Below are 15,948 nucleotides of genomic sequence, written 5' to 3'. Positions count from 1 at the left end.
GATGCGTTCAATTAAGTTCTATGTCAGACAAATCAAAGGTCGAGAAACAAACTGCTTGAAAATAAGTATGATTATGTTCCATGTGATTGTCCACATGATATCTTGATAACGAAGGACTATACGATCCCTTATCTAAAGGACGTGTCAGCGTTCGAAAACGGCTTTTGAGAGCTACGATTGTTAATCGGATTTTAAAGTGGTACTTGCATCTAGAGTTATTAGACTTATCCAAGTAGGAGACTGTTGGATTAGGTGTTTAAGACATAACTATATTTGGTATGTACTTGACCCGGTTGTAGCATGGTCCTTTTGGGTTGCCTTCACAAAATTATCTATCATTTAGATTTGTTATATATTGGTATGTGTTGCTATCATTATTAGACATTGTTATCATGTTTTCATATCCTAGTTTGTTATTTGTGTTATTGTTGGTTTTTATACTTGTTTATGGGACCAATTAGTGTTTGATATCTCTTCAGGATATGTCTGGAATGCTACGTTGGACTTAGGAAAACAATTTAGTAGACGGAGATTAGAAAGATGCAGCAGTGGCCGCGTAGCTTTTATTTTTTATTTTTGAGTCGGACTATTTCTTTAATTGTTATGTTTTATCAATTATATCTTGTACATAGCATGTGGTTTAAAAATAACATGCAAGTCAGGTGTAACCATTTGATCGGAATACTGGATACTTTTTGTCGTGAATCTCTCGTTTTTTAATAGTGGAACCATGATCACAAGAAATACAAGATATGTTATTCAGCCTGGGTATGAATGAATTTAACCAAGTGGACTTGATTTTGACTTTTACTTTCACTCATTCAGTTTCTTTCGATGCTTCCCATTTATCCAAACGTTTGCTAGCTTTTTCCACCTGGTTATTTAAATTTCCCCATTTAAAATATAGTTTTGTTTTCAAGAAAGTCAAAAAGTTTCAAATATATTAAAAAAAAACAATAATTTTATATTGAGTTACCTCTTTGTTCCAGTCCGTATTAAAGGTTGACCATAATAAAATAACAGTTTGCATCGCGGTGCCTCCAATCATGCCTGACCATATTCCCTACACATTAAAACGAATCCTATTATAACTATTCTCCAAAGTAAAAAAAAAAAAAAAAAAAAAAAAAAAAAAAAAAAAAAAAGTGTTATTGTATATGTATACAGTATACTTTGTATACCTTGATTCCAAAATTGAAATAGAAGCCGAAAAGACATCCGAGTGGAATGCCGACAATGTAATAGCATCCAACATTCACATACGCCACATATGCTTGCCATCCACACCCGACAGCCACACCTTTTATTCATATTTCAAGTCAGTTTTCACAATCAATCGTATTTGGGCATGTGCATGCAAAATCTCAAATAACATGCACACATATATATATATATATATATATATATATATATATATATATATATATATATATATATATATATATATATATATATATATACCTGATAACACAGGTTGGATGCCATTGAGAATGATAGTGATAGCCAATAATGGACACAAATCCGAGACTGCATTAGCTACAGTTTCACCACCGGTAAACGCATAGCTTATAAAATGTCGCGTCGACAAAACAATCATTGATTCCACTACCGATATGAGAAAAGAGACAGTAGTCACCGTTAACACCGAAAAGGCTGCAGCTTTAGGGTTTCCAGCTCCAAGCTCGTTTCCAACCCTAACACTATATTCATGATCGCACATTCGGTAACCCGTTTACATCAAAACGTTTAATTGCAAGTTTAATTTATAATTTCTTTTACAATAATTACACAAAAACTATATGACAATAAATTTATGTCATTTAATTCGTTAAAGCTTCAAAAAACTAACCTAGCGGCTGCATTGAACCCAACTGAGACCATAAACAGCAATCCATTGACACCCATGCTACATAATATAAAAACAATTAATGCTATAAAGAGTTATTACACAACATGTGTAAAAAAAAAAAAAAATCCTTACTCTTATGTCTTAACCATGTGTTCATTTAATGGGCTATTTCAAAATGGCCCAACAAAGGTTATATTAATTTGATTATGCAAAACTTAATGAAGATAAGAGTTACCAAACGGAAAGTGCATCCAATGCTAGCTCGGGGTTCTCTAGCAACCCTGCAATCAACACAAGTATCTGAAAATACCATGTCTCCAAACACAACATCACGGCGGATCCACTAGACAATTTTACAAAGTCCCAAAGCCCACCAAATGCATTCGAGTTGAACCCGGTCCATGTTGCCTTACATTTATCGCTCATCAAGATATAAATGAACTGACCTACTACTATGATCCACCATGATAAGCTTAAAGCTAACGAAGCCCCAATCAAGCCTAACCCAAACTTGTACACGATGATCCAAGAAAGGATCAGGTGCACAACGAGGGTCCCAGCTGAAATATATGCGCTTGGTGTCACGATACTTTGAGCTTGAAGAAATTTTTGTATTGGAAAGTTAATGGCGTACGCGAATACTTGAGGTATGAGACCGTAGACAAATAGGGCAGCAGCAGATGCCATTGATGCTGATTGACCAAGTAAAAGTAAAATTGGTTTACAGAAAACGTAAATCATAGTCACTGGGATTCCTGTCAATGTAAGAACAATCGCGGATCTTTGAAGGTATACTCCAAGCATATCGTATTTTCGTGCCCCAAATGCTTGGCCACATAGTGTCTCCACTGCACTACCCATTCCAAGCTACAATGACATATAAGAATAACGTGTCAAATCGTATATCGACACTTTAAGATATCTTGCTTTCTGATGAACAAATTTATGTACTAGTAGTTTACTCAAATTTTATTACTACTATACTAGCTAAAGTACAATAATTAAAAGTGTTTATTCAACAATGAGTCAAATTATATACGAAATTGAACGATTATAAACCCTTTTTTATTGTTTAACTACAAAAGTACATACACAATTGTAAGTGACGTTTATCAGTTTAAAGGACTAAATGCAAAAATATGCAAGAAAATAAATTGTTTTTTAAATGTTTAATGTAATAAACTTGCCAATTTTATTTTTTCCTTTTTCACTTATTTTTTTCTCAATATCTTCTTTGCATACGTATTTTACTGGACTGGACTGGTTCAAAAAAACTGGTCCCAAGCTGGAACTTGATCTCAGTCTCTCTCTCGCATACACAAGTGGTGAGTGGGAACCAGGATTCAGAAACTCACCATGAGACCATAAGCAAAGAGTTGAATCCCTGAGTTACCAAGGGACGCCGCCGCGAGCTCTAGATTCCCAAGCTGGCCGGAAAAGATTCTGGTGGACATAGACATGGCGTTGTTGATCAAATAAACCATCACCGCCGGTGCAGCCAGCTTGTACAGAAGATTAAGTTCGATCCTGGATGCTACCACAAGCCGCTTCATTAATGGTGTCTCTGTGTCGCAAAGCACCCTCTCTAGCTCAGCACTGCCGCCATGACCGCCGGCAGTACAGTCTTCAATGGGTTCTAAGAAAGGTTGATGAAGTTCATTGTTTTGGGACTCCATTTTTGTGAAAATGGGTGGATGGCTTTCGGTTATCTCCTTTTATAGAGGAAAAGAACATTTTGTATGTTTGTTCTTTCGATTTTCGCTTTTTTTAATTTATTTAGATGGCGAATGAATGATATATCTTAAAACATCTAAATATGAATAGTCTTTTGAATATATATATATATATATATATATATATATATATATATATATATATATATATATATATATATATATATATATATATATATATATATATAGGTTATAATGTAGATAGACAATTACTGTGTGGAAGTGTAGACAGTGCTATTTTATGAGAATTACTAAGTGAATAAGTTGTTTAGTAATGCAAATACGCTAAATCTTCTAAAAATATCGTCATTTTCATGCATTCTCACTAATTCTTATTCATTTTTGTTCTCAAACATCATTTTTCACTCATTTTCATTCTGACAGAATACGACTAAATAAACATTCTGACAGAATAAGAATAATAATAAAAAGTCTATAATAACTTTATAGACGATTTAATTAGTGAGAATGCGTGTTTATTACAATAGTTATGTAAAATTAAATGTATTCATATTATCAAACAACTTATTTTCTTTATCATTCTCATAGTATAACATTGTCCACACGGCCACACAATAGATGTCAATCCACATTTGAACCTAGTTCTCTTTCTTTCTCTCTCTCTCTCTCTCTCTATATATATATATATATATATATATATATATATATATATATATATATATTATTAAAGAGAAACCTTATGACATCATCTTAAGCATTTCAGACCTTTGATTGTGTTTTAATCTTATGTTTTTCACCCAACAATTTGATCTAAGACATCATCTTCCCCAAATTGAATATATTTATTTCCAATAAAAGCTTTCTATATTTTAAATCTTGAATTTCCGGTTATAAAGGTTTTACTATTGTCAACCAATTTGATAAAACGTAATTTATATTTAAATTTAGAAAATGTAATAAAGACGATTAAAGTTCACCAAAATTAAATTGAATAAGACAGAAGTGCCCTAATTCTAATTCAATTTATGTTCTTTCTCATTAGCAAACCTTTCGTTCTTATCTTCTTATAGACGCGTACACACACAAATCCTCCATCCCGATATGTTGAAGCTTCCTTCTTCCCTGCCATTGCCGTCACCGGCGTCTCCGCCTCCAGCTCCGACTGTTGCGCCTCTGACAACTTCTTTCAGGTAATGTTTTCGACGTGTCTATTTCTCTTTCTATGTAACCGGTCTTCCTCTTTCTCCTGAATTCAAGGATTTGACATAAAATTTGTTGTTCGTCAATATGCGACTATAATTTAACTTATGATTTGTTCAAAATCGTTGGTAATAATAATAATGAGAAAATTGGTTATGTATGTTTTAATCAATTTGAAATTGGTTATGTAACTTTGACGTACTTTTGATTTTCTAAATTGAATATGAAACACTGAAGTTTCAGAACTTAGCACTCATCAACGTCGAAATTCTGCTACCATTGGGATATCAAAGAGTGAACAAATGTTGAGACAGAGAATTGATTCTAGGTTGGTCTTTATTTTGTAACAATCCTACATTGTTATTATTTATGACATGGTCGTGACCTTTTTTGTTTTTTAAATCTTTACTTCTTACTATATATTTGAATTTGAATTTGGGGGTGTGCTCATTTGCGGGATTCTGAGAAGGATTGCTAAGAATCAGTCATTATATTCCTTTCCCCAATTTAGTCATATCAAACTGTAAACTTTCTTAATATTCCTTTTTGGCAGGAATCTCAGAGTTATCCAACCAAACGTCTTTTATTGTTATTTTCATCGTGTGCTTAAATCAAAATCATGATTCTTATAAACAATAGGTGAGTTTAATATAAACTGTTTTTTACTATTTAGTTCACAAAAAAAAATTATCATGGGTTTCGTTGCTTAATGATTTGGTTTAATCTATCTTTCTGACCATGAATCAAACTGAAATCTAATAAAATTTAATTTTATTGCAGATTTGTTCATTTCGGGTTTTCAAGCATCATGAAATTACATAAGCTTTTTCCTTATGAGCCCTAGGTATATACAGCCCCCTTCACCATAAACTTATTTCAATTTCAGTTTTGCCTTCTTGATTTGATCCCATAAAACCAATACATCTCCTCTGCTCTATAAACTTATCCCTTGGATTATTGAGTTTTTTCAAAAGTATTCATCATATACTTATTGTGTTATAGTTTTAGTTCAAGGATAAAGCTCTTGAATCAAGAAGAAGAAACCACTACAACCACATTTTCCATGTTAAAAAGGCTCAAATGTCAAAGGGCATATTTTTCAGCTATTCTTATGTTCGTCTCTTTTCCTGGTTGCATAAGTATTTTAATTCTACAACTACAAAACCAGAAAAACTGTAAATCTTACAAGACATTTTTTATTTGTTTTAATTAGGATAATTATTTTACTTTTATACATTATTCTTTTAGCTAATTGTTATATTATTTTATATTTAAGATTTTTATCAAGGACTTTAGAATAAATTAACTTTGATTCAACAAGGTCCATGTTATACTTCAGAGAAAGTTCTAAAAGTCTTTTTGGCCTTTTCTCATATTTTCTAAAAATCATAACTTTATTAATATCGGTCCATGTCATAGGTTAGTTGAAACGACCCAAAAATACGACCCAAAAATTTCATTTTTTCAATATAACCAAAAACCATAATCGATGTGTCATATCATAAAAAAAACCATACGTGATGTATCCCAAACATAATAAAAACAACACTGTGCGGAAACTGCATCATATCCATGTCATATAAAAATCACAAACTAAATCAACTCCCAAGATAAAAGCTGAAGCTATGGTGTGTGCGATGCCATCATCCCGAGCTCTTCCCTCTGCTAGCGGAAGTACCTGAAACCAAAACTAAAACTGTAAGCACGAAGCTTAGTGAGCTCCCCCAAACTACCACATACCATACAATACATATAAAGCACATACTGGGCCTTGCCCACTGCATCAGACCGAAGTCTGGAACTAGCTGCATCGGACCAAAGTCCGGAACTGACTGGGACCTTGTCCCCTGCGTCGGACCAGAGTCCGGAACTAACTGCATCAGACCAAAGTCCGGAACTAACTGCATCGGACCGAAGTCCGGAACTGACTGATCATGACATAGCATACCACATAACAACTATTATAATCACACATACTGCACATTGCATCGGACCGAAGTCCGGAACACATAACACAAATATGCTTGAATCACAAAGACATCAAGCACTCTAGCTACTGCATCAGACCAAAGTCCAGAACTACTGATAATTAAACGGGCCGGCATTGTGGCCGTAGACCCGTTCCTACTGAAGGGAAACTCACCTCGTGAACTGGCTGCTGAGTGAATAGCTCTGAGGGCTAACTGTTGTTGCTCCGGTATCTCCCCAACTACAAGTCCATAAACACACTCAATCAAATACTAAACACTGCACTGGGTAAAATGACTCTTTTACCCTTGGTCAAAGTCAACTGTTGGTCAAGGTCAACTCTCAGACAAAGTCAACCCACAGTTGACCTGACTCGCCGAGTTGGGCCGCCAACTCGCCGAGTCCTTAATCTCACTCCTCGACCCTGCTCGCTGCTACTCGTCGAGTATGGCATACTCGACGAGTACTCTCCCGATCCAAGAACTCAGACAATCTTCATCCGACTCGCCGAGTCCTATGAACAACTCGACGAGTTGTTCTTGAGTGTAAAAAGATTGCATTGGACTCGCCGAGTTGTATGAACAACTCGCTGAGTCCCTCCATTACTGAGTCTACCCTCAAACTCGCTGAGTCCACTCCACTACTCACTGGTCCCACTCGACACTGCTCAAAAGGAAGAAATCGGGGACTCGCGACTCGACTCGCCGAGTCGTTCTTCCGACTCGCCGAGTCACCGCCATGCAACTATTCTACACTCGATTCTGCTCGAATCCAAAACATACAAATGATAGATCTGAGTCCAATAAGCTGATTTACCACGTAAAGTTTCTAACTTTACATGTACAAACACATGAACAAGGGAATAAAGGCTAAAAGATGCTTAAAAGGGGTAGATCTAGGGTTAATATGCAAAATAACTCCATAAAGGCAATAGATCTGGGCTCTTCAACTCCTAAATGAACAGATCTAAGGTTATCTCGGCATAAGAGAGCTTCCATATCAACACAAAGCTTTGAGAAAGGCATTAACAAGATCTAGAAAGGGTTTTAAGGCATAAAAGAGAAGGAAAACTGAAGAATACCTCAAAGAGCTCTTGTTTTCCCTTGAATCTCTGCTCTACAATCCTTCTCCTTGTTCCTTTCTTCTTCTCCCTCTTCAAGCCTTCACAATAGCACACAAAAATCACTTAGAATCACTCAAGAACGAATTAGGGTTTTCTCACAGCTTTTGAGGGTGAAGGAGGCGAGATTGGGGGCTATAAGGTGGCTTAAATAGTGGGCAACCCGGGGATTTAGGGTTTCTCCCAGACGGACAGACTCGCCGAGTCCAGAATATGGACTCGCCGAGTCGCCAGCTAACATGTGCTCGAAATCCCGACCCTACTCGGCGAGTCAGGCTATGAACTCGCCGAGTCCCCCCTATAAAACCTAAAAATAAAAACCAAGGAATTATCATACCGGAAACGGGTCGTTACATTAGTAATGATTTTTGGTTTCCCTGATTCATGAAAGATTGTTTTGGCAGATCATAATTATCAACTTATTTATGTACACAAGCAAAATCGAAATAAATAGTAGTGATTGATCCCAAGTATACATAAGTATACACAAGCAATCTGAACACTATTTCTTGTAGCATTATGTATTATAATAATCATAACAGTTTGATTAATTATTATCACATAATCATTTTCTATCTTTTTTACCTTAATTAATGTATATGAATTGTTTTAAACATGCTGATATAAATGAAGTTGCACAACATTCACTATGGTAAAAAGACATAAAGGTGGTGAACCACTACTCTTAGAATCCAATAAAGATGCTTAAATTCTTTCTAAATCATCTTTAAACAAGTTTGTTGGAACTGCTGACATGCACAACTTAGAGGTATATTTAAAATAATTTAACTTATGTCTATTAATCTTAGAAATAAATGCAAGAAACATTAACACACTTTCATTTATTTGTGCCTTATACCATTTCTACTTTTATTTCTTTAATATACAAATCAATGAAGTACAACCATCAACGGTACTTCATTTTTCATAAAAATGACTAAAAAGCCCCTTTTTTTATAGGAAATGGATCCTTCAACTACCCTTACATGTAATTTAAGACCACATCAAAAGCAAGCTCTCTATTGGATGACATCAAAGAAAGGTATGGATATTGAAAAAGCAAAAGAAACACTACGTCTATGTTAGGGTGCATATAATATATGAGATGAGTATGAGACTTTAAATCTCAAATTTTAACCATATAAAGAAAATTTATTTTTTTAATTAATAAATCATTTACTTTAATAGAAGGGCCACTTAATTTATGTAAGTATGTTCTCTAGGGAAGCAACTACTAAATTGTCAAAAGCAACAAAAACAACCAATAGAGGGGTAAGTTTGTTATTACTTAGAATTGATTAATTACAAGAAATATTACTGTACTTTTACTTCAATTGATTTATTTATTAAAGTGTCATACTTTAATTTCTTCTTGTTACAACATTGTACTTTAAAAATCAAGTTAATTTCATAAAAGACCTTATATTTTGTTATTTTTTCTTGATTAAATCTCAACTTTATTTTTTTTCTTAAAAAGACCTTGTATATTTTCATTTTTTCCAAAAAAAAAAAAACCTCAACATTCTAACTGTTTCCGAACAAATCCTCAAATTTATTTTTGTTTTTTCAAAAAAACCCTCACATTCTACAAATTTTCAACAAAAAATAACTAAAATGTCTGATCATAAAAAACCAAAAAATACAAGTTCTTTTTCAAGAAAAAAAGGTGAGGTTTAATCTAGAAAAACACAAAATATAAGGTATTTTATGAGATTAAACCTTAAAAATCCAAATACAAAGTGTATATTTTTTAAAGTATAATGTCGTAATAAAAAAAGATCGAAACTTTAATGTTGTAATTGAGTGAATTCTTCAAAGTAAATTTTATTAATAAAACAAAAAGTTAAAAGTAAAATGTTTTAAAAGGGAAAAAAGAAAGTTAGATGCTATGGCACACAAATAAATGGAAGTATTTAGTTTGATAATAAATACACATAATAATGATTTTTTTCTTTTTGTGATTTGATTAAAATTGTACAGATATTAGCCGATGCAATGGGACTTGGTAAACTTATGATGGCAATTTCCTTGATCCTTGCAATAATAGGAAAATGAACCCTAGGAATTGAGAGAAAAATGATTTCATAAAAAGTAGAATAAAGCTTCTCAAAAAATACCAAGAGGTGGAATACTCATTGTTTGTCCTATGGATTTGTTGAGTCAATGGAAGGTTTGACTTTTTGTCTTCATATTACAATTATATTTTATTTCTAATTTTAGAGAAGTGTTTTTGATTTTGGGTCTTCCTCATGGTTGCTCGATGGTGGAATCGAAACTATCCTAAAAGGTTTATTTTTAACTCAAACTTGATCAATGCTTTGGTTCATCACGTTTAGTAACCTCTGAAATTTCCAGTATCATATTTTCACATTTTTCCTATAATTTACTAACCATGTTAGTATTGAAGAATTTTTGCTTAAATTTATTAACTAAACTTACAATTTTTCTTTAATTTTCAATTTTACACGGTTTGCTTTTGGTGTGGGAGGGGCAATTTTGATGAAGTTGCTCTAAGAAATAGGTATAATCATTGAAATGAGTAAATTACATTATAAGGGTTGTTTAATATTTTATGTTGATCAAGTGTACGAAGCATCATCCAAATTCCATGCGACATTTATCTTTTTCTTTAAACTCCTAATAGGTACGTGATGCTTTCCTAGAAGTCAAAAGATGCAAAATGTTTATAAGTTTCTTGACTTTAGTACCTACTAGGTGTTTGACAAAATTTTACAAAGAAACCTACCTTTCCTTTGTTTCTTTAATTAAATAGAGTAGAGTCAAAGATTTGATTTTTTTGGGGTTTTGTTGAGATTTTAGTAATTCTTTTTAACAATATTTCATTAAACTGAAATTCCATCAGTTTGATATTAAATGAAAATTTATTTGAGCACTCATCATGTGAAACTTCTTTCATTTGTATCATTTGAATGTCATTCTGATACGTAATTATTCTACATTTTAAAAAATGAGTTATGTTTTTTTGTAAGCCTATTAATTATAACTTATATATTGAAGTTTTTTCCTATTATTTCAGGAATTTGGTGGCTAATAACTCCAAATTTGATAGCATATACACAAGGTAACCATTTAAAGTATTGTATCTAACATAATCAATGTTGGAAGATGTTACATAGTTCAACTAAAGCTCTTTGTTGGTTTTAGTTTTTTCTTACTTATCTTGATTTCATTATCTTGATGGGAGACAACTTATTCAAACAAACCCTATAGAACTCATCAAATATGGTACATGAAAATCAAATACCATTTTCGACTTTCCATTTTTTATTCTCCTTGCCAAAGGTTATGGTTTTTATGTTAAAATCAAAGACCCTTTTCTTAAATTTGATTAATAATCTTTTCAAAAAAAAAAGATTATAATTGGTAGAAAAATGTAAAATTTGGTTTCGATGCAAAAAATAACAATGTACTTTCATTGACTTGTTTATTATAGAGTTGTACTTTGGAAAATCTACCCATTTATTAAATGTCATTCATATACAAATCAATTTTCAATGTAGAAAAATGTAAACATAAAATGCTATAATTCACAATGTCTTAATAAAACTGAAAGTACATTGTTGAAATAGAAAGAATTTAAAGTATGATTCTATATTACAAAAATAATTACGTTTATGTTGTTATTTCTTGTAATCATTTTTTATATTCTAAAAAGTGAGTCGTTTTGGAAATAATATTGTATTGCAAAAAGGTTAAACTGTTAAAAAAAATTAAAAAAATAAATTGGATGTACAATTTAAAAGTTGTATAAAGATTAGCAATACTTTATTATATCATTATTTCTTTTATATCTGTTTTTTTTTTCTTTTTTCCAAAAATAGCAATTAACTTTCATTGGATTGTTTATTAAGCATCTTACTAACATTTTTTCCTAATTATAATATTGTATTTTGAAAAGTCTATCAATTTATAGCAATGTCATTCATATACAAAATAATTCGTATCTAGGTATGAAAAAAAACGAAAGTATCCTTTAATTTGGGTAGATTTTCTAAAGTACATTGTCTTATTATGAAAAGAACTTAAATTAAAATGTTGAAATGACATGCGTTGACATGAATTAGTAACTAAGATTTCATTTGTGATAAAGAAAGTCGTTCAACTAAAAAAACAAAAAATGTGCAATATCTATATACAATTCTATATGTTATACATATTTCAATAACACCAATAACCATAAATTTTTTTATAGTTACACTGCAATATCTATATATAATTCTATGTTTTTTTATGTGTTCCCCTGCGTTTAACGCGGGGTGATAATCTAGTATGTGTGTGTGTGTATATATATATATATATACATATATATATATATACGGGAAAAGTGAATATATGGTTGTCGTGTATGTAATATTAGGTATAGAACCATCAAATTTGACTTCATTTTGATTAAAAAAAACATATTTTTTTTCATTGTTAGCTTCTTATGATTGCTTTTGAGCTCTTATTATTTTTTATTTTATAATTTATCCCGAACATCTATGTATTTCGAATATGTTGTTTATATTAGACCTCTAGTAGGCTTCATAATTTTCTTTGACACCTACCATATATATACTTGCATGGTTCTTTTTGATGTGTTATGAGAAAAAATTTATTGGGTTTTTATTGAACAATTTCAATCTTTCACTATAGTTTTCTATATTAAATTTGGATATGAAGACTTATATGTAGTTGATAATGAAATCTTATACATGGATTGTGGTGTAAAATCAAATATTTAGAACTCCATAAAAATATGTACAAAGTCTATCATCTAATCTTATAGAGGATACAAGAAAGATGGTAAAGAGATTTGATTGCCTTTTGTTAAAACTATGTAGTTTTTATGGTTCTATACCTAATATATATATATATATATATATATATATATATATATATATATATATATATAAGGCTTAGGGAATATGTGGCTGTCATGTACCTAAGCTTATATACAGAACCTTCCAAACAATGTAGTTTTGAACCATTTATATCCAAACTAGTCATGATATATCTTTTACTCTTCTTCCTTAATCATGTGACTTACTAAATCGATCAAATTTATGTTTTTTTTCTTCATTGTGTCTAAGAACTTAAAGCATTAAAAGTTGTGACCACTTAATCAACCCTACTAAATTCTAAATGAATACTAATAGAATACAAGATAAAAGAAGAACATGTCATAATTCAATCAAGCTTTTCACAAAATCATTGGATATAATTTTTCAATTGAAATATAAAAACGCTTGAGTTATATTCGTCAAAAACTATTGGTTTTTTATTTTCTTTATAAACTTCAATAATTATTTGCAATAAAAATATATATAATTGATCTTTTTCATTCCATAATTGAACTTAATTCAATGGTATTCTATTAAAAAAACTAAGATAAAATGAAATTGGATTTGTTTTGTTTAAAACTATGTCGTTTAAAAGGTTCTATACCCACTACAAGAAAAAGACCCTTTTACGACGCGCAAACCACGACACTCGTTGATTTATGTTACGCAAAAGAGAGTGACATTAAAAAAGTGTCATCTCTTCAAAAAATTTAACAATAGAGGACACACATTATTGCGTGCCCTTAAATTAGTGTCTAAACAAAAAAAAAACACGGAGGGCACCTATAATAAAATGCGCGTCGTCTAAGGATGTCGCTTTATAATTTTTAACGGAACGCGTGTTCCATCCTTTAACAGTAGGGGGAAATGAAATTCTGAAAAAATTAAAAACCCCGCCTTCCTTTTTTTCTCCTTTCCCTCTTTCCCAAATTATGGACGCCGCCTACTTCTTCCCTCTCACTTCGACCATCGTTACTTGCAATTCCCGGTCATCCGTCGATAAAGGCAACAGTAGACTTGCCTTTCCATGTAAATCGTAGACCTCATTTGCAGGTTTCGTTCTCTGATATGGGTTCGTTCATCCGGAATCAACTGCCATCGTCGATTTGGTATGGTTTCGTTCAATTTTTTTGCAGAAGGTTTTGGAGATGGCGGTGTGTGGCGGTGGTTCCTCTGTCCGACAATACTAGATAAGAACCCTAATTCTATTTCTTAATGAGCTATATATATACATATATATATATATATATATATATATATATATATATATATATATATATATAACATGTTGGTGTGCTTCTCGTTGTGATTGCTTCACAGAAACACTCTTTAACATAATTTTTGTTCTTCATTCTATTTCTTATGTTTATATTGTGTTTTATTTTCTTATTATTAGGTACAGGCCATAATTTTGAAAAAGGAGGCTGAAGACTTGAGGGAAAGATGCTCTCTCAACACAGTATACATCCAAAGAATGTGTTCATCCACAGATCGTCAACAAGTCATTCAACTATATGAACAAATTTTTAGGGTAAAACCACTCATAAATTCAACAGTATCTTCTTGTGAACTAAAAATCCTGCTAGGTGTCTGAAAAAACTTGGAATCCATGGCACAATGTTTGCACCATCAATGGTTGGTCTTGTTGATTGGTGAATTCAGAAAGTGTCTTCAACTTGTCTCTGCTTTCCATGGCCACATCAACAATGGCTAATATTAGTCAGAGATCAAATTTAAGGTTCTTCTCTCTTTCTATAACGTTGCTTTATTCTATTATTGTATGTGGTTTTACCTTATGTATTTTTTTATTATACATAGTTGTGGCCATGAGGACAATGTGAGTATTTTGCACAATACATTCGTTTTCCATATTCAGTTCCTGGCTATGTAAGTGCTATTCTAACATATTATTCCATATTCAGTTCCTGCAATTTTCCTTTTTTTTCACAAACATACATAGGAATTTCCTTTATTATAAAACTATACTAATGTTTTTCTTTGCCCAAATACAGATGCTTAATCGACAAGTAGTGAAGTCTCGAACTGCTACAATTAAGGTACTTCACTGTGTCCAGTTTGACTTGAAAGATTCAAATGTTGTATTGTATATAATTTGTAATCATTTTTCTCTTTGATGTTATTATAAGGCATGCCTTAGTGTGTTATTATATTACCACACAAAAAACTCACTTCTATCTTATTTAAGGAAAGGAACTCTGATGCTTCAAACTCTGTTAAAACGAGCTTCTATTTTAGAGACTAACTTGGCTTTTATTTATTAAAACTGCAAATGCTTATAGAAAATGAAAATAACTTTTTTCTAATTTACTATTTGTGTTTCTGATTTCTCCATTAATAATGAAGCTTTATGAGGTTCATCTTGATTAACGGTTTACACATTATTGCTAATGGTTTTAGCAAGTAAAAAAACAACTTTGACTTTATATGATTCTGGTTCAATAGAGGAAACTGCATTCTTTTACCCCTTAAATTTGATTTGGATTAATGATGAAAGAATTTTTCTCTAATCCTTTTCCCAAAGTATGTTGACTTTCTTTTATATGTTTGTAGATTCCTCAGCTGGAGTTTGAAATTCCTCCAGAAGCACAACGTGGATCTTTATCAACTGTATGTTATGTATCTAGTGTTCATGACTACATTTATTTGGAATATAAAAAAATAGTCATTTATATTTACATGGTCTTTTGTTAGTGATGTTAATATACAATATTTAACAATTGGATATTACACATCTTGTTGATGTGAAAAAAATTGCAATTTTCTCCCGTTCAAAGAGGTGGGCCAGAGAATCACCCTCGATCTCTTCTCTGTTGAAAAGACGTTAATGCCCTTCTCATCCTCACCGTAAAAAATAGCCCTCGAAAGATTTCTAGAGGTATCTACATCGATGAGGAGGGCTTTCACGTCTTTTATCACATATGAGAGATCAAGAACGAGTCCCTATCCCACCATCTTTCAAAAGGGTATTTATGTCTTTTGGGTCTTGGAGTTGGAGCCTACTGACACATCCAGGCTTATATCTGCTTCAGGTGGAAGGGATATTACTAACAGCTTCTGAAGAATTGCAACCCCTTCAAGAAGAGAGAAAGGTAACTCTTCATATGATATCACATGTTATGATTTCATGTGGTCTGACTTTCTCATGTTAATTTTTTTCAAAAAGTGGATCCTGAAACTACAGAGGCAATAGACAAGTTTACATTGAGATTGAAAGAGTGTGCAACAGGAAATTTATCTTTTACCTTCATCTAC

The 15,948-nt window shown here is 32.0% G+C and overlaps 1 protein-coding gene across 1 annotated transcript; it reads right to left on the bottom strand.

Annotated features, from left to right (window-relative positions):
- Positions 1 to 692: 692 nt before the first annotated feature.
- On the bottom strand, positions 693 to 3,598 carry LOC145061636 (protein DETOXIFICATION 40-like). Its single transcript, XM_079009170.1, has 7 exons — positions 3,205 to 3,598; positions 2,085 to 2,716; positions 1,850 to 1,906; positions 1,462 to 1,700; positions 1,182 to 1,300; positions 977 to 1,063; positions 693 to 874 (listed from the first exon to the last, which is right to left on the bottom strand). Exons 1-7 carry the CDS (start codon positions 3,523 to 3,525, stop codon positions 818 to 820), a joined length of 1,512 nt encoding a protein of 503 aa, XP_078865296.1. The 5' UTR covers positions 3,526 to 3,598; the 3' UTR covers positions 693 to 817.
- Positions 3,599 to 15,948: the final 12,350 nt, after the last annotated feature.

Source organism: Lactuca serriola, chromosome 7 (assembly GCF_051521515.1).
Source record: "Lactuca serriola cultivar US96UC23 chromosome 7, Lser_US96UC23_V15, whole genome shotgun sequence".
Lineage (NCBI taxonomy): Eukaryota > Viridiplantae > Streptophyta > Magnoliopsida > Asterales > Asteraceae > Lactuca > Lactuca serriola.
This window is presented reverse-complemented; position numbering and strand designations above follow the sequence as displayed.